The sequence below is a fragment of the Micromesistius poutassou genome, assembly GCF_964030765.1.
Source record: "Micromesistius poutassou genome assembly, chromosome: 6".
Lineage (NCBI taxonomy): Eukaryota > Metazoa > Chordata > Actinopteri > Gadiformes > Gadidae > Micromesistius > Micromesistius poutassou.
Window position 1 is genome coordinate 12714970 of NC_140276.1, and position 18402 is coordinate 12733371.

Sequence of the window (18402 nt, forward strand, 5' to 3'; positions counted from 1 at the left end):
TAATATGATACTCATTATTGGATCAAAATAATGGAATGCTATTCACAGCGAGCCGATTTAGATTTATTCTAGCCGAATCGTTTATCTGATGTTTTGTTTAAGAGGCTATAACGAGAACTGACCTTTGTCCCAGTCCAGAGCTTTACATAACCCAGCCTTGTAAAGCAGTGTACGCTACAAGGGACCACACATCTGCAAAGGTCTCCATCTAGTATCAGAAATACCTGGACTCACCCCCAGACCCCCCTCTCCCCTCTCCTCTCTTCCCTTTCCTCCCCCTCTTTCCTCTCTCCTCCCCCCCTCACCCCTCTCCTCCCCTATCCCCTCTCCTCTCTCCTCTCCCCTCTCCCTCCTCCTCTTCCCTGTCCTCTCTCCCATCCTCCCTCACCCCTCTCTCCTCCCCCTCTCTCTCACCTCCCCTCTCCCTCTCCCCCCTCTCCCCCTCCCCCTCACACCCTCCTCCTCTCCTCTCCCCTCCCCCCCCCTCTCTCCCCTCTCTCCTCTCCTCTCCCCCCCCCTCTCCCCCCACCTCCCCCCCCTCATCCCTCTCTCCCCTCTCCCCTCTCTCCTCTCCTCTCCCCTCCCCCCCACTCCCCTTCTCCCTCACCCCTCTCCCCTCTCTCCTTTCTCCCCCCCTCTCCCCCCTCCCCACTCCCTCACCCCTCCCCTCTCCCCCCCCCTCCCCCCTCTCTCTCACCTCTCCCTCTCCCCTCTCTCCTCTCCTCTCCCCTCCCCCCCCTCCCCCTCTCCCCTCCCCCTCATCCCTCTCTCCCCCTCTCCCCTCTCTCCTCTCCTCTCCCCTCCCCCCCACTCCCCTTCTCCCTCACCCCTCTCCCCTCTCTCCTTTCTCCCCCCCTCTCCCCCACTCCCTCACCCTCCCCCCTCTCCCCTCCCCCCTCCCCCCTCTCTCCTCACCTCTCCCTCTCCCCCTCTCCCCTCTCCCCTCTCTCCTCTCCTCTCCCCTCCCCCCTCTCTCCCCCTCTCCCTCCCCCCTCCCCCCTCTCTCCCCTGGTCCAGGATGAGTACAAGCCGGACGCCGACCTGGTCGGAGGCGGACCTGAAGAACGCCGTGCGCATCCACCACGCCCTGGCCACGCGCGCCACCGACTACAGCAAGAGGCCCAACGTGCTGAAGCTCAAGACGTCCGACTGGAGGGTGTTCCTGCTGCAGGCCCCGTGAGTCACGGCCTCCACACCAGCACCCGCCAGCACCACCGGCACCCCCGTCACCACCAGCACCACCCTCACCACCACACACACCACACCACCAGCACACCACACCACACCACACCACCAGCTCCTACCCTCACACCACACCACCGTCACCATCAGCACCCGCACCACACCACACCACACCATCACCAAATCTCTCACCAAGTCTCATGTGTAAAGGTGCTGTGGCTACGATCAGAGAGTGATAAAGAGTGAGAGGAGAGTGGAAGAGGGCAGGATTTGGAAACTAAACGAGCCAAGAAAACTTTATGTTCCCCTCCCCTCTCCCTCCTCTCCTCTCCCCTCCTCTCCTCTCCTCTCTCTCCTCTCCTCTCCTCTCCCTTCTCCTCTACCCTCTCCTCCTCTCCCATCCTCTCCTCTCTCCTCTCCTCCCCTCCCCTCCCCTCCTCTCCTCCCCCCTCCTCTCCTCTCCTCTCCTCTCCCCTCCCTCCCTCTCTCAGGAGTGAGGAGGAGATGATGTCGTGGATCTCCGGATCAACCTGGTGGCGGCGCTGTTCTCCGCCCCGGCGTTCCCCGCCGCCATCGGCTCCATGAAGAAGTTCTGCGGCCGCTGCTGCCCTCGTCAGGAACCAGACTGAAGCAGGTGAGGAACACCACCCATACACCACCCAGGACAGCACTAGATACACCACCCAGAACGGCACTAGATACACCACCCAGAACAGCACTAGATACACCACCCAGAACAGCACTAGATACACCACCCAGAACAGCACTAGATACACCACCCAGAACGGCACTAGAACCCCACCCAGAACAGCACTAGATACACCACCCAGAACGGCACTAGAAACACACCACCTCCACACAAATCCACCACATCCACCACCTCCACCTCCTTGACCTCACCCACCACCTGCAACCCTAATAATCCACTGTCCACACTAACACACCCCGCCACCTCCTCCCTGAAACACTACCCGAATGCACTGCCTCCACCCTGGACACACCACCTGCACACTAAGACACCACCACCACTGAGATACACCCCACCGCCTTCACAGCGATGCACCTCCTCCACACTGCCTGCTCCTGTTTGAAGCCTCTGGCCTCTGACGCGGTGAGCTGCCACTCCGCTGTGTGACAGACACACTTGAACACATAGACACAGGTCAGGGTTTATAAAGGAATGCCTAGCACTATGCGTCTATGAGCAAGTGCATTTACTTCACGTCAGTGTATAATGGAATAGTATATAGAGTAGAACACATTACAATAATAATGAGCAATGAATAATAAATGTAACAGTCTTTATGCATGTAATATTTAACATAACCTTATGACACATGTGACAAGGCAATAGAAAAACATACACAGTTCACCTTTCATACACTAATACTCTATTACATATATATATAGGAATGAGCTTCACTCTGAGGCCAATTCAAACCAGTGTCTGCTTCACTACTCTCTAACGAACAGCCGACAACAGATGCTACGCCCCGCCCACTACTTACTCTACACCCTATCCGATTGGCTGTGTTGACTTTTGTGCCGTTCTGTGATTGGCTCAGGAGGAGCAGCTACTGAGTCACGAGAGCAAGCTGCAGCAGATGAGCGCGGAGCTGGAGGAGCATCGGAAGAGCCCGCCCTCCCCGGACCCCAAGAGCCGCGCGTGGGAGGAGTACCGCATCAAGGAGCACTACCTCACCTACGAGGTATGCTGCCCCCCCCCACACACACACACACACACACACACACACACACACACACCACACACACACACACACACACACACACACACACCACACACACACACACACACGGGCGCACAGGCACCCCACACACACGGGCACACACACACACACACACACACACACGGGCACACACACACACACACACACACACACACAGGCGCACAGGCACACACACACACACACACACACACTTAATATATATTTAGAAATATATATAGACTATATACCGTTCAAAAGTTTGGGGCCACTTATAAATGTCTTCAATAAGATAACATTAAATTGAATCAGAATTACAGTCTAGACATTGTTAATGTGGTAAATGACTATTCTGGCTGGAAACGGCAGATTTTTAATGGAATGTCTACATAGAGGTGTACAGAGGCCCGTTTCCAGCACCCATCACTCTTGATCACATCAACCCTTGTGCAATTATGTTAGCATAGCTGAAAACTGTTGAATAAAAGTGTGACCCCAACTTTTGAACAGTAGTTTATATATACTTAGAAATATATATAAAGTTATTTATGACACCTTATCCACTTCCAGTAGAGCATCACTGGTGCAACTGTCACTGTAATGATCTCTGATGGTCTCTGATGGTCACTGTGATGGTCACTGTGATGGTCTCTGATGGTCCTCTCTGATAGTCTCTGTGATGGTCTCTGTGATGGTCTGTGATGGTCACTGTGATGGTCTCTGATAGTCTCTGTGATGGTCTCTGTGATGGTCTGTGATGGTCACTGTGATGGTCTCTGATAGTCTCTGTGATGGTCTCTGTGATGGTCTGTGATGGTCACTGTGATGGTCTCTGATAGTCTCTGTGATGGTCTCTGTGATGGTCTCTGATGGTCACTGTGATGGTTTCTGATGGTCTCTGTGATGGTCTCTGTGATGGTCTCTGATGGTTTCTGTGATGGTCTGTGATGGTCTCTAATGGTTACTGTGATGGTCTCTGATGGTTACTGTGATGGTCTCTGATGGTTACTGTGATGGTCTCCTGATGGTCTCTGATGGTTACTGTGATGGTCTCTGATGGTCTCTGTGATGGTCTCTGATAGTCTCTGTGATGGTCTCTGTGATGTCTCTGTGATGGTCTGTGATGGTCTCTGTGATGGTCACTGTGATGGTCTCTCCGATGGGTCTCTCCGATGGTCTCTGTGATGGTCTGTGATGGACTCTGTGATGGTCACTGATGGTCTCTGATGGTCTCTGATGGTCAATGATGGTCTCTGATGGTCACTCTGATGGTCACTCTGTGATGGTCTCTGTGATGGTTGTAGTTTGTTCGTGGGCTGTACGGGGTCCGATCACTGATGGTGTTGGTATATCATATCTATCTACAGATATATCTACAGATATATATATAGATCTAGAGATATCTATAGATTTATATATATATATATTTATATAAGTGCCCCAAATGATAAATTATACTGTCAAATTGATCAAACCTTATAAATTAAAATAAATTCAAGTCATTTGGATTGGCAGTATGTTCATGTAAATTAAAAATATATATCGGCCAATTAGTCAGACCTCAAGATCCACTGAATCCGGTCTCTCTCCCATCACTAACCCCCGGTCTCCTCTCTCTCTCTCTCTCTCCCCATCACTAACCCCACGGTCTCTCTCTCTCTCTCCCATCACTAACCCACGGTCTCTCTCTCTCTCTCTCCCATCACTAACCCCCCCGGTCCTCTCTCTCTCTCTCCCATCACTAACCCCACGGTCTCTCTCTCTCTCTCTCTCTCTCCCATCACTACCCCACGGTCTCTCTCTCTCTCTCCCATCACTAACCCCCACGGTCTCTCTCTCTCTCTCCCATCACTAACCCCACGGTCTCACTCTCTCTCTCCCATCACTAACCCCACGGTCTCTCTCTCTCTCTCTCTCCCATCACTAACCCCACGGTCTCTCTCTCTCTCTCCCATCACTAACCCCACGGTCTCTCTCTCTCTCTCTCCCATCACTAACCCCACGGTCTCTCTCTCTCTCTCCCATCACTAACCCTACGGTCTCTCTCTATCTCTCTCTCTCCCATCACTAACCCCCCCGGTCTCTCTCTCTCTCTCCCATCACTAACCCCCCGGTCTCTCTCTCTCTCTCCCATCACTAACCCCCCGGTCTCTCTCTCTCTCTCTCTCTCCCATCACTAACCCCCCGGTCTCTCTCTCTCTCTCCCATCACTAACCCCCCGGTCTCTCTCTCTCTCTCTCCCCCTGAGCAGAAGGGGCGCTACGAGAGCTACATGGGGCTGCTGCAGGCCAAGCTGCGGGCCGAGACGGACGACCTGGAGAAGATCGAGGCCAGCGTGATGCTGGCCACGGGGGCCGAGGGGCCCCGCGCCGGGGCCCTGCTCCGCAAGACCCAGTCCTCGCCCTCCATCAGCCAGCACGCCCAGGGGCCCCCCAACGGCCGGGCGTCCGGCCGCACCGGCCCCGGACAGCGGAGCTGAACGGGCCCCCCGTCCCCCCCGTCCCACCTTCCTCCTCCTCCTCAATCCTCATCATCATCATCATCATCAGGGCCCCCCCCCCCCCCCTCCGCCCTGTTAGACGAGCTCTGAGCAGTGACATCACGGATGAACGACCTTTCGTCGTGGATTCTCCGTCTCCACGGTGATGCTCCCTGAGCAATATATGAAGAACGCCCCCCCCTCCATCTCCCCCGTTCTCTCCCCCATCCCCCCACCCCCCTCACAGACACCCGTGCCACGTGGTCGTGACGGATCACTAACTCTGTGTGAAACAACGTTGTCAGTATTATTTGTGCAGCCTCCTCTGCCACTTTCTTTGTAGAAGCAGATTTTAAGTTATGATCTTTTTTTTATGTTTGGATTTTGGACCGACCACGAGCGACTAACGGTAGCATTTTGTCTCGTCCCCGCTCACCTGCTTTGTGTGTGGACACGTGCGCGTGTGTGTATGTGTGGACATGTGTGTCTGTGTTTTCCGTGTGTGCGTGTATGTGGGCGTGCGTGTGTATGTGTGTGGCTGCGTGACGTCGACATTATTATGAAAGAGCTACAACAATGGCGGCTCTCTGGAAGAACTTCGGGACATTGAAGTACGTCCCCCCCTTTCTGGGCGGAGCCTATTTATTTATTTATTTCATATCGTGGAGACATTGTGGACCCCGCGATCGGATTGGCTCTCATGTCCGGGCTCTTCCTTTTGATCGACCCTTACACACATCTACCACCCAGAACAGCTTCTGGCCACCGCCACACATTCCTGCCCTGCTCAAAGGCACCTCAACTCTATATACCGCTGTCTAGAACGCGTGGGTTAAGCTTGTGAAATGTTCCTCGTTCTCGCGATGTGATGACCCAGACCCTGCAGTGTGGTTCTGTCGTAACGTTCCAGGGGTGGTTGTGTCTGCAGCCTTGATGTACAGCAGCAATATGCATTCTACTCCTCTCCCTCCCGACCCCGGAACCATGTGTGTGAACCTGACAGGGACTGAGAGCGGCCTCTGTGTTTAAGAATTTGGATAAACGAAATCCCTCTGGCGTGGGCTGGGGGTCTTTGTGGGGGGGTCACAGCGGTCAGTGTCGCGGAGGAAGGAAGCAGCTGGACTTTTTAAAAGTAGCCTGAGCCCCTCCCCCCCCGCCCCCGAGACTTCCTGCAGGTCTCTGCTCAGCTTCCGAGCCGGAATCGAACAGGAAGCTCATGTGTGGAAGGCCTACGATTGAACGGGACACACAAGTGTGTGTGCGTCTGGATGGTGTTTATGCGTTATGTTTTGCGTTGGTGTTCTGTTTACGCACCCGTGGGTTGTGTGTGTGTGTGTGTGTGTGTGTGTGTGTGTGTGTGTGCGTGTGCGTGTGCGTGAGAACGAGAATGCACACACTGCATGTTTGCATGCCATTAAGTGCTTGTAGCTGAGACAGGGTTTCTACAGACAGACCAGGGTGGTAACATCAGGGAACCGGGGATGCATTCATTCGTAAGATGACATGTTTGAATCAACACGGGTGTGTGTGTGTGTAAAGTGGTCTGCCACAAACGTAAAATGGTTTCCCACGAGCTCCATAACACAAATCATCTCCCTAATGAAACGATGAACGACCTCACCGCCTTCAGTCCCACCGCAACCGGTCTGTTTCTCCTGCTGCGTGGAGACGTTCGGAGACCGCTCTCTCCGACGCGCCTACTCATTTAGCGCGCCTCGTCTTGAGGACCCTGGGATGCGTACCGAGGTGCGGACCAGCGTATCGCTGGCGGTATTTACGACGTAGCGACGACGTGAGAGTGCAGAGGTCAAGGTGCAGCGGGGGTGTTTTTGTTACGGTCGTCTGGTTGGTCGGTTTAGCAGCGGGCCTGCTGGTCAGACCGGAGAGAGGACGTGTCTCTGGGGATCCACCGACGGCGTTACCGCGGACACCAGCTCTTCCTCATGGTGCTGAGGAGGAGGAGGAGGAGGAGAAGGAGGGCGGACCTTTGCTTCTGATGAGGAAGAAGCTCTTTTATAGACGAAGGGGGGAACTGGGACCCGTCGAGTCTCTTCTTGTTTGTATGTTTCTTTGTACCGAGGTGGTTTTCAAAGTGTTCTCGGTTTGGAAGCTGACCTTTTCCTGATCGAGAGGCGCCGGGGTCGGCTGGGGTGTGAAGGTACTGCAATTTGATAAGCACCTTAATTGATCACCGTCGCTTTTACACACACACACACGCACGCACATACACACACACACACACACACGCAGGTATGATTCTCTTATGAATATAGCTTTGACACAACTGTAGATCGGCTCAGCTTACGCACCCCCCCTACCCCAATCCTAGCCCCCCTACCCCCCCCACCGCCCCACCTGCCACTCGCCCCCATGGACTGGAGAGGGTTGGACGCCTGGGCCTGGTGGAAGCTACGGGACTCACCCTCCGGCTCCAGGACCCTCTGGAGCAGAGCTGGGGGGGGATTGGAGAGCGAATGAACAGAACATTCTGGATTCTGATGCGTCGCTGGACCACATGGTTTGTATAGTCCAGTCTGAGAGTCGCCACATCTCCTGAACGGACCTTCTCCCCTTTTCTAAAGCTGACTCATAAGAATATATATATGTGTATATATATATATATATATATACACCCCTTGTAGTCACTTTGGCTGTCGTGCTAGGGTAGGCCTGTGCTGTAACATAGATTGTGAGCGGAAAAAAAATATTGAAACTGTTGATTTGTTTATTTAAGGAAATGACAACTAAGGCGCTTCGATGTCACCGTTGAACATACTTTCTGGTCTTTATTTGGTTGTCCATTTGTTTGTATATCCGATGTGTTTCCGGACTGGATACTGAACTAATGTAAAGGCCATATTTACTGGGTAGTCCGTGCTTCATAAAGTAAGCTTTTATACACATGGTTGTCATTGTGTTTCTTTATTTTCTGCCGCTTCAAACGTTTTATATGAAAGTTGTTCCGCGGGCCACGATTGATTCCTCACTGGCTCAGTAAGAGTTGGAACAACGGTGTCTGACATTCATCATCATTTGTGGTTATGTTAGCCTGAGATGCTTTATACATATTTATTTAATAATATATTTATTCATTATTGGGAAAATAAATCAGAACGGTTCTTCGCTTCTTCTTCGTTTTACCGTTGAAATAAAAACCTGCAGTGATCTGTGTGATGGAGAACGCGTTAAACAGAGTTTGGCTTAACCCTAACCCTTTATGGCACCCGCTGCACTCCTGACCATCCCTGGAAGGAGGGATCCCCCACTCTGTGTTCCTCCTCAACATTTCTCCCTTGCTAATTAAGGGGGTTGTTTCTTGTCCTCTGGTGGGCTAGGGTCTGGGGGTGTCATAAATATACAGACTTTTAGGCCTGTACCGGTGATTAAGGGCTGTACAAATAAAATGTAAATGTAATTGAGTTTAACATGCAGCTTATGCAGCCTCTCCATGCATTCCTCTTCAATCACCCATAGGTCTTAAATATAATATACAGGGAGCAGGATGACCTGATTAAAGTGTGTTGCTGTAGCCTAGCACTGCATCACAATGAACACAAACAGCAAAGGGCGTCAAGTACGATTTGATGAGTTGCGTGGTTGCGATGGACACATCTTAGACAGGGAGGCTGTGCACAGCTGGGTGAACCATCACAACAGCAGATAAATACTGACATCAAGGCCAAAGCCATCACAATCTGAGTCATATGGGATTACGTTAACATATCTCACACAATAATACAGACCTATAGCAACAGGAATCAGAGGAGCCTGGACAGCAGCAGTGTATGTCCCGATTACTTAACGGTTCTGTAGTTGGGTGTGGTTAACGATAGCTCATGTACGCCTCAGTCAGCTTAAACTAGGGCAGGGGTACATTAGAAAGCAATGGAGGACTCTAAGCTTAGAGGGCCGTAACATGGAAAAAGGACTTAAGTTCTGAGTGTCCTTGGGTCCCTTTTCTCAGTGGGCATGTAGGGGCAGGAAAGCGTAGCAGTACAGACCCCCAGGGAACCCCCAATGTGTGGTACCTATACTTGCACGATGCCTTCACCACCCCCCCCCCCCCCCCCCCTACCTGCCTCTGAATCCACTGCAAGTCGTTTTGGATAAAAGTGTCTGCTAAACGACTAGCAGCTATCCTTAGCGCTATACTAGGCACTGTCGCAACAACGCCCTGGGTTCACCTGAGTTCACGTGTGACCCTGATTAAGGTCAAACGTACATCTGAACAGGGGAGAACTTTTACTATGAAGTCTGCTAAATGACTAGCATATATGTCTGCTAAATGACTAGCAGCTATCCTTAGCGCTCCTAGGCACTGTCCCTTCAAACTCAGGGTTCACCTGAGGTCACGTGTGACCCTGATTAAGGTCAAAAGTACATCTGATCTGGGGAGAACTTTTACTTTGAAGTCGATGATTCTGAACCGGGCCGGGCGGCGCTGAAACAAAAGGCCGGTCGCGTCAGAGGCTCAAGCAGCGGTGAAGAGACACGGACACGTGGAATGGACTCTTTATTGCGCGGTTATTCAGACGACAGCTTCCTCAACATCAAAACAAACAGCAACGTACAAAACAACACAGCCTTTTTTTGCCATCAAAGGAAATTTAATAAGGTAGTGAGAGTACATAAACAGAAATAAATGAGGAGTGAGGACGCCAGTTAGAATGATGTTAGGATGTTTTAGGATGAGCTGGATGTCAAAGCCAAAGTAAGCACCATCTTCATGTAGTCAGGGGAAAAGGCCGTATTCCACTGGGGAATACTCTAGAAGGTGGGGGAATCAGGGGACCAGGTGTGGAGAGGAGGGTGGACATGATACAAGAGGATTGTTATCACAGTTTTTCAGACGTTTTTACCAAAAGAAAAAGAAAAAAGGAACAATATCGGTGTAGCACTACTTAATCATGCAATTTACTTTAGTAACCCTTCTGACACACAGACAAAATATATTTCAATAAGTACAACTCAGTACATCTCTGTCCAGCAATAGTCACAAAGCCTGCAATTTATACTCTTTGAATGTGAGATCCCTATCAAAAATAATATGCAGATTTTTTAATTTTTCTTAATATATCTAAAGTGCAAGTATTTATCCATTTTTTTATTCAATGCTTTCTGTAAGTATAAAATACGAAGGAAAAAAACAGCAATATGTTTTTCCTGTTAACATTGTATATTTTTTTGAAAGGAGGAGCATCATATATAACAAACCATATATATATATATATATATTTATATATATATATTTATATACACACACGCCACAGATAAAATATTTGTTGAAAGATACAACATATCATTTCATATGGGGGATGGTAAGGGGATCTGACCATATGGTGTCATGGATATGGTTTTTGTGCATGGAACCCACCCCTTCAGCTCCAGGATTCATTTTCCAACATCATATCCATAATGTCTTCAAAAACATTTCAGGTACCATTCCATTTTTTTTTTTTTTTACTACACACAACAGTAGCCTATACAGTCTGCAAACATGATGGACCCTAGTTATAATAATCTGTGCAAACAGAGCACGTGGGGGACTCAACCACTGCAATCTCTCTCTCCATTGTTTCTGATGTGTCATAGAGTGCTTGGCTTGGACCAGAGGCTCTGATTGGCTGTGCGATGCATCTGGAAGTGTAAATGGCCAGTTCAAAAGAAATCAAAAACAGACAAAATAGAAAATCGACAACACTTGCGCGGTTGGCCAGTGTGTGGAACACCTTGTGGACGTTTGGAGCCTGCCTTCTGAAAGGGTTTGCTCGAGCAAAGCCAGACAGAAGTGTGATATTTCGATTTGAACATGTGTTACATTACAGTCAGATACATCAGCCATGAATAGTCCCATGTTGCACACTGCGATGATAAGCAGATCAATAGACACACATGTGCGCGCACGCACACGCACACGCACACACACACACACACACACACACACACACACACACCTACAGATGTAGCCATGACAACAGTACTAGTTTTGTGCATGGACCACATGCAACAATATTTGACCAGTAAAACGTTTCCAGGACTGGTTTGATCATTGATTGATAAGACCGATACCAGATTCGTATCACCATATGCGTGTCTGACAAAAATCATAAAAGAAACACACATCAACAGGAGTAGTAGTAGCAAGCACAGCAGTTCTAAGGAATAATAGTCGCAGAGCAAGGGGTTTGGACTGGGGCCTCGGAAGTGATCGTAACTGCCTTATATTACGCTTAATAGGTCATTCCTGGCCTCTTCCCTTCAGACTGCCCTCGGCCGCGCGCACGCTGCTCCGAGCCAGCCGCCGCGGTGACACCGCACCGCTCGATAACTGACATTTCAAAGCAAACACGTCTGAAAGTGAGAGAATAACCTTCCATTTTGAACTTGAATCCTTGTATACAGACCAGGGTGCATTGTGGGTAGGCCTATGCAACATGGCTGCAAGGTCACCTCCTGTATTTTTTTTTTAAGTAGGACTCTGTGCTAGCCCTTATAGGCTAGATTAGACTGCATCTCGTTTGCACCACTTTAACGATCATTCTCTTTCTTTTTTGTGAATGCCCCCCGAGCGCACGGCCATCTTTGTAGTTCCTTATCTCGCAGAGCCAGACCCTTGCAGGCCGTGCAGCGTGTGGACGAGTGTCTGGGAGGAAAACTCTCGTCAGACATGTCAGCGAAGACCCAAGAACACCTATGAATTTGCCCAGAAGATTGTTCTGGTTTCCGCTCTCGACAAGAGCGGTGACACAGCTGACAGTAGTGGTCCTGGGGGTCATCGGCTCGACAAGAGAGCGCTCTGCTCTTTGTCATTCAACTTTGTGCGTGAATTCTCCCACACTTTAGTGTAACATACAGGAGTCTGGCTCTGCGAGATCACCGCCTCGCTGACCCGAAATGACTGAAGAAGATTGCACGATTCGGAAATCACGTCGTGGTCACAGACATAGCAGCCCGTTTAGCACCGCCCCTTTTAATAACTGTCTGCAGGGAGAAAAGAGAACCTTTTGAAACTTTGGGAGGGAAGAAAAAAGTGCTTTTCGAGTGAGGCAAAAAGTGAAGTCAATAAGCAGATGCAGACTCTATATTTGGCCATTGGTGGAGAAGGGAAAAGAGAAGAGGAACGTGACTTTTCTTTTGACTTCCAGTTCTTATTGTGGCCTACAGGAGGCCTCACTTCAAATCAACGTGAGGCCAGTTCCTGGGATCACCGGAGGACGACCAGACCCGAGGTCCGACCCAAACACAACCCGCGCCGCCGCGGTGGCGGCGGGGACACGGGTCAACGCCGAGGTTGGTGCCTTTCTTCGCTTCTTGGAACGAGAGGACAGGATAAGGTGAGGAGGAAACAGAAGTGCTGCGGCCGTCCACTAGGGGAGTGACTGAGCCGCTAATCCCACCCTGCTCCACACACTGGGGCTGCCGTCCACAGTGCAGTGCCAGGCTTCTCTGGGCCTTTCAGCAGCACTCTGAGACAAACTTTGGACCCCGAAACACCGTGCTTCAGCCAGATGGATTCTAACCACCACCAGCCCTCCCACCACCCCCCTGCACTCCAACTATTTCCTTGGCTCCATCGCAACAGGCGAACTCCATCGAGAATAAATCAAGTTTACAGAAAGATGGAGAAGAGAGAGACAGAGGGAGAATGAGGAGGATTGGATTAGGGCCTTTTGTTTCTGTTTTAGCCCCAGATGTGCACTGGCACAGGTTCTCTGGCAGGGCAGACAGCGCCTGGGTTTTTCAATAACATTAATAGTACTGTCTACCTGCTGGGGCCTTTTCCACACACACACACACACACACACAGACACACACACACACACACACACACACGGTGCACGCACACATCCAGGCGCCGGCAACTGTCTGTCCCTCTCTGCCTCTCCCCGGCCTCAGGTCACTTTCTGGTGATCGGTCTGGCTCTGCCTGGCTGGTATAAGACCCATCTAATCCAGCCTACTTTAAATAAACCTGATAGGGGGAAGTTAGCAGCTCACTCTGCGCCTCGCTGATTGTTAACTAATGCGCAGACAAACGGTTTGAGGTCGGCCAGGTCGAAGCCAGAGGAATATTCTGCCCGAGTCTGTTAGCTGCTGCTGCTGCTACGTAGGGAGTGGGTCGGGGCAGGGGGGGGAGAGAGATGGGGTGTCAGGGGGGGATTATCCGAATCAAAATGGAAATGGGGTTGTGTTTTATGAACACAATATCACCGGGCGGGCCTTGGACTCAGAGCCCCGGCGGGGAGGAGAGAGCGATCAGCAGGACTGGAAGGAGTGCGGCCCTACGAGGGGGGAAAGGGGAGGAAAAAAAAAAGGAAGAGAAAAAAGGAAAGCGAACAACGAACTCAGTGACCCGCCGTTGCCACCGCTGAGCTCGGGCCTCTGGCCCCGCTGCCGGCGGAGAGACGCAGGCAGCGAGACAGCACCGACTCAAAGGGCTGCCCCTCAGCCTCACCTGCTTATCAATGGCCGCGCACAAGGCCGGCACACAGGAAGACTGTCTTCCTGGCCCCGCAGGGCCGTTGTGTTCTGTTTGTTAAAGAGCGCGATTCTATAAAGATGCGTTCAATATTCATCCGTTAGCTACTCGCTGTTAGCAGAGAAGAGGCCTTGGAAAGGAAGAGGGGGCATTACATTTTAATGTGTTGTCAAGTCACGTGCACGCACGTGACTTGTGGTCTGTCTGTGTGTCTGTGTGCGTGCGTGCTAGCGAAGGACAGGGACTCAAATTCCCATGATGCTCCACTTCACCGTTATGCCGTTACAGAGAACGTGACATAGGAGACATAATGGAGGGCCTTCCTAAACTCTCTGCTCAGTGTTTAAAGTGTCCAAGAAAGAGACGTGGACTGGGATTGACCTTGCTTTTTTGTCCAGGGGGTAATTCTACAGGGGAAGGGGGAACGCAAAACACTGAGACTAGTCTACACCGAGAGACAGACAAGGCAGCCCACCGGTTCACACGACAGGGGGAAACACCTCACCATCGCTCAGACTTTTTTTTTTTTTTCACGTTTTTCTTTCGCTATAGGATGAACTCCCACATAAGAGCAAGTGCCTCAGGAGAAAGACTTCACATTTCGGTAATATGATGCAGAATTATCAACCTCGTTGTCATGCTTCTCAAATATCTATCGATCACATAGCCTATACATCTTTTTTACATATGTTTAATAAGAGTCTATACATGTGATACAATGCCACTATTGGCACGTACACAATATTGCACACTAGTAAGAAACGTCCAGCCTCAGCCAGTGGGACCCCCCCGCCGCCCGAGAGAGAGAGAGAGGGAGAGAGAGAGACCGACACGTCACGGGGAACTGGGCGATCAAATGTGGAGTATACAACTTTCGAGGACAACAAAAAAGCATAATCTTTATAATAATAAGAATCAGAATAATAATAATAATGCAAAAGTGACAGGCGAGGGCCCCCTGGGAACTATCAAGGGGCTGTAGCACCATAGGGAGATAAGATACTGCCCGGGCCCCGGCTCTCAGGGGCCTCACGTCTTCACCACGGCTAGGGGGTGCTTGGCTGACCGGCCGGACGGCCTGGCTCTCTACAGGGCCTGGCCCCTGCTCTGAACAGGGCCCGGCCCCTCTCCGCGGCATCTACCTCCACTCTGACAGATATCCTCATGCAACCCCCCCCCCCCCCCCCCCCCCCCGGCCCGCGTCCGCTTTTAACGCTAGGGTGCCGGCGGTGCCCCAACGCCCCCCCCCCACTGCGGCGGTCCCACCTGGTGCCATGCGGGCCTACACACACACACACACACACCACAGGCCCAGCCGCGGCCCCTGACCTCATCCTCCTGGGGGAGGGGCGGGGGGGGGGGGGGGGCTGTCCTGACCAGGGGCAGAAACCGCCCCCCTTGTTCCACTCTGTATCACAGCTGGAAAGCCTCCCAGTGTGTCTACGTCGTTTATTCGCCCCAATGCGAAAGAAGACGGGGCCCGGCGCGCCACCAAAGCGTCAAAGCACAGCCTCGCACTGCTTGGCCTGCGGCGCTCATAAATGAAACGTACGGACCACGTGAGGACACATAAACGAGTGGAGTGTATAAGGCACCGAGTTGTAATGACGTCAGAGAGGATGCCTTGGACGCACAGTTGCGCGCTGCGCGCTAGCGCGTCTTTTTGTTTTGTTTCCCGCGCCTGGCGCTCCCACAGGTGGGCCGTACCGTTTCGCGTCCCCCTCCTTCCAGAAGGGGACCAAAGAGAGAAGTGTTTTACCCGCAGAAAACGTGGGCATTTTTAAAAAAGGATTTTTTTTTTCTTTTTTTTTACTGCTGATTCACAAAATCATAATTAGTACATCTAAGTTAGCACTTTTTTCATTTAAGTTTATATGGACATGGTGACACGAGATCAGATGCTGGATAGTAGCGCACAGAGATACACGCATCCCGTTCATTCACACACAACATAGGCTAGTCTTTTGAGTTTGTAACCAATCCCATAATAGCATGGACAAAATGCTGCCATTAGCCAGCTACTCTTAGGTTAAAATAAAGACTAAAGCCTACCTTACTAAAGGTCTATTCAGACATGAACCTCTGCATGCTGAGTGTTAATAAGCCTGTAGTGCGCCTGTCACACTCTTTAAGCGCTCATCTTTATTCTAGGCTACCAATATAATAAACTTTGCATCTGTTGTTCAAATTTTGGTTTTTAGAAAGTCCACAATATATATATTCTCTTTGTGCTGATGTCAAATACTCGTTCAACTTTATACTTTAAGACCGTAATTCGTTGTAGTTATCTCAGTATCCTCTGCATTATTAGATATATCTCTGGTTTCGTTTTTTGTTAAAATCTTAATATAGCTCTCTATTATTATTATCATCATCTTTTTTTTTTTTACAATTTTGAAAATCATTTGATTCGAAATAGCTTCGAAGGTGTGCAAAATCTGTGGTGTGGTCGATACACTCAGTTCATTGTCACGTTTAGATCAAGTAGGTAAAAACAACAGTTCATATCTTACAGGTGAGTCTTGGTAGCAGCACGGTCGGTCAGTGTGGGGGGTGGGGGGGGGGGGCGTCCAGTACAATGCGCGAGGAGGCGACAGCCGAGGCGCTGCCATGTCTGTGGAGGTTGTGTGGGGGGGGGGGGGGGGGGATGGGAGAGAGGGGGGAGGGTTGGGGTGATGGTGGTGGTGTTGTTGGTGGTGGTGGTGGTGGTGGTGGGGGTGATTCCCTTGGAATTCTCTCGTCTCTATTTTACAGTTAAAGTCTGTTATTTTTCTTAAAGTTCAGTTTTTTGTCTGCGTGGTTCATGTATTTTTTCCATCATCTCTTTTCTCTCTTCTTCTTCTTTTCCGCCTCCGCCGCCGCGTGCGGCTCCGCGTCAGTCGTCGTCTCCCTCGTCGCCCCCGTGCGGCCCCTCGGGGAGCAGCTCGGAGGCGCGCTTCTCTCTACTCCTCTCCTGGATCTTCCTCATCTCGTCCGCGTACTTACAGAAGGTGTTGCCGAATTTGGACCACACTTTGCACGGCACCGTGATGGAGTTCCGGTAGGTGGGCTTCACCTCGCTGACCCGCATGAAGACGCCGTATTTATTGGAGCCCACGTCGAAGAAGAAGCGCTTGTTGTCGACCGTCAACGAGGTGCCCTCGGGCAGCTCCGCCGGCTCTTCGTCCACCCCGTAGTCGTCGATGAGTTTGGCCAAAGCGTCGCGGAACTCGATCAGCCCCTGGGCCGGCAGAGCGATGGTCTGGCCTTGTGCGCTTCCCAATCCGGGCCCCCGATTAACGGTCTGTCGGATCCTGAGGAACCGCCCCCTCTGGTTCTCTTTCAGATCCATGTAATATTTCCGATTCTCCCGCACCAGAAATTCGCTCTTGAGCGCGCGGCGCGGCTCATCCTGCACAATGTCCGGGTTGCTCGGGCCTAGCTGGGCGTAATGTTCGATAAAGTCGCCGAGATAATCGCGGAACTCCACGGCCACAGACATGGAGAGAGTGAGGCGGCTCTTATTTCCCCCAGCCCCGACCTCGGCTATCTTTAGGAAGCGGCCTTTAGCATTCTGCTTCACGTCCAGGTAGAAGCGCTTGTTCTGGATGTCGACGCGCTTCGAGGCGAGCTCTTCGGTGTCGTGCTGCAGACGCGACACGGCGCCCATCGCGCCCGGAGGCAGCGAGCCGGGGCCTGCCGCGGGCCCTCCGTGGTCACTGCCACTGTCTCTGTCCGCCATGATGCTGCCTCCCTGCTTACCTTCCACCGTCTCCCTCTGCCTGCTGCAACCTCGACTGCCTGTCAAACCACTCCGCCGCTCTATCGCGAGACTCGGGGCTCAGATGAGAACTAAGAAATAGAAAAAAATGAAAGCTGCTACTGTAATGGGTTATAGTCCGCTGGAACAGTGGGGTGCGTTCAAGACCAACGCGTCCTGCTGCCCGCAACGTTGTGTGTGATTCTACATGCGCCGAGAAAGACATAAAGACATAAAGGCATAGAGACATAGAGACATAAATAAAAAGACTTATACAGACATATAGACATAGACATATAGATGTATAGATATATAGACATATAGACATAAATACTTATACTAAGTCTTTATATATATATATATATATATATATATATATATATATATATAAGAAAGACTTATAGACATGCAGTATAGACATGTAGACTTATAGATATATAGACATATAATATAGACATTCAAACATATAGACATTGACATATAGAGATAAAGACCTATAGACATAAAGACTAGACTTAAAGACTTTTAGACATAGATAGTAGACTCATAGGCATAACGACGTATAGACATATAGACTTGTAGACTTATACATGACTTATAGACATACTGTATAGACATGTAGACATATAGATATATAGACAATAGGACCTCATGACTGTGGTGGTTTGGACATCAAAACTACATGGATGCTGGATACCTTGGATGTATTTAATGAAAATTAACCTGTAATTTGTTATATATTTTCAAACCAAAAACCATAAGAAGCGATTGATGAATAGTTCCCATGCCATCACAGAGTA

At 50.6% G+C, this 18402-nt stretch overlaps 2 protein-coding genes across 2 annotated transcripts in view; one reads left to right on the forward strand and one right to left on the reverse strand.

Annotated features, from left to right (window-relative positions):
- psd2 (pleckstrin and Sec7 domain containing 2) overlaps positions 1-5461 on the forward strand; it is an 11275-nt gene extending 5814 nt beyond the window's left edge. The window contains 7 exon segments of the mRNA XM_084469610.1: positions 1018-1044; positions 1046-1176; positions 1674-1699; positions 1702-1776; positions 1779-1816; positions 2748-2891; positions 5158-5461. Of these exon segments, the coding sequence (XP_084325736.1) occupies positions 1018-1044; positions 1046-1176; positions 1674-1699; positions 1702-1776; positions 1779-1816; positions 2748-2891; positions 5158-5385 (669 nt within the window). The 3' untranslated portion in view covers positions 5386-5461.
- A 9759-nt stretch (positions 5462-15220) lies between these two features.
- purab (purine-rich element binding protein Ab) lies at positions 15221-17637 on the reverse strand. Its single transcript, XM_084469734.1, has one exon. The coding sequence runs from the start codon at positions 17582-17584 to the stop codon at positions 16739-16741; it is 846 nt and encodes a 281-aa protein (XP_084325860.1). The 5' UTR covers positions 17585-17637; the 3' UTR covers positions 15221-16738.
- Between the last annotated feature and the right edge of the window lie 765 nt (positions 17638-18402).

Coding starts and splice junctions, on each gene's coding strand:
- purab (XM_084469734.1), bottom strand. CDS start 17,584: ATGGCGGACAGAGACAGTGGCAGTGACCACGGAGGGCCCGCGGCAGGC.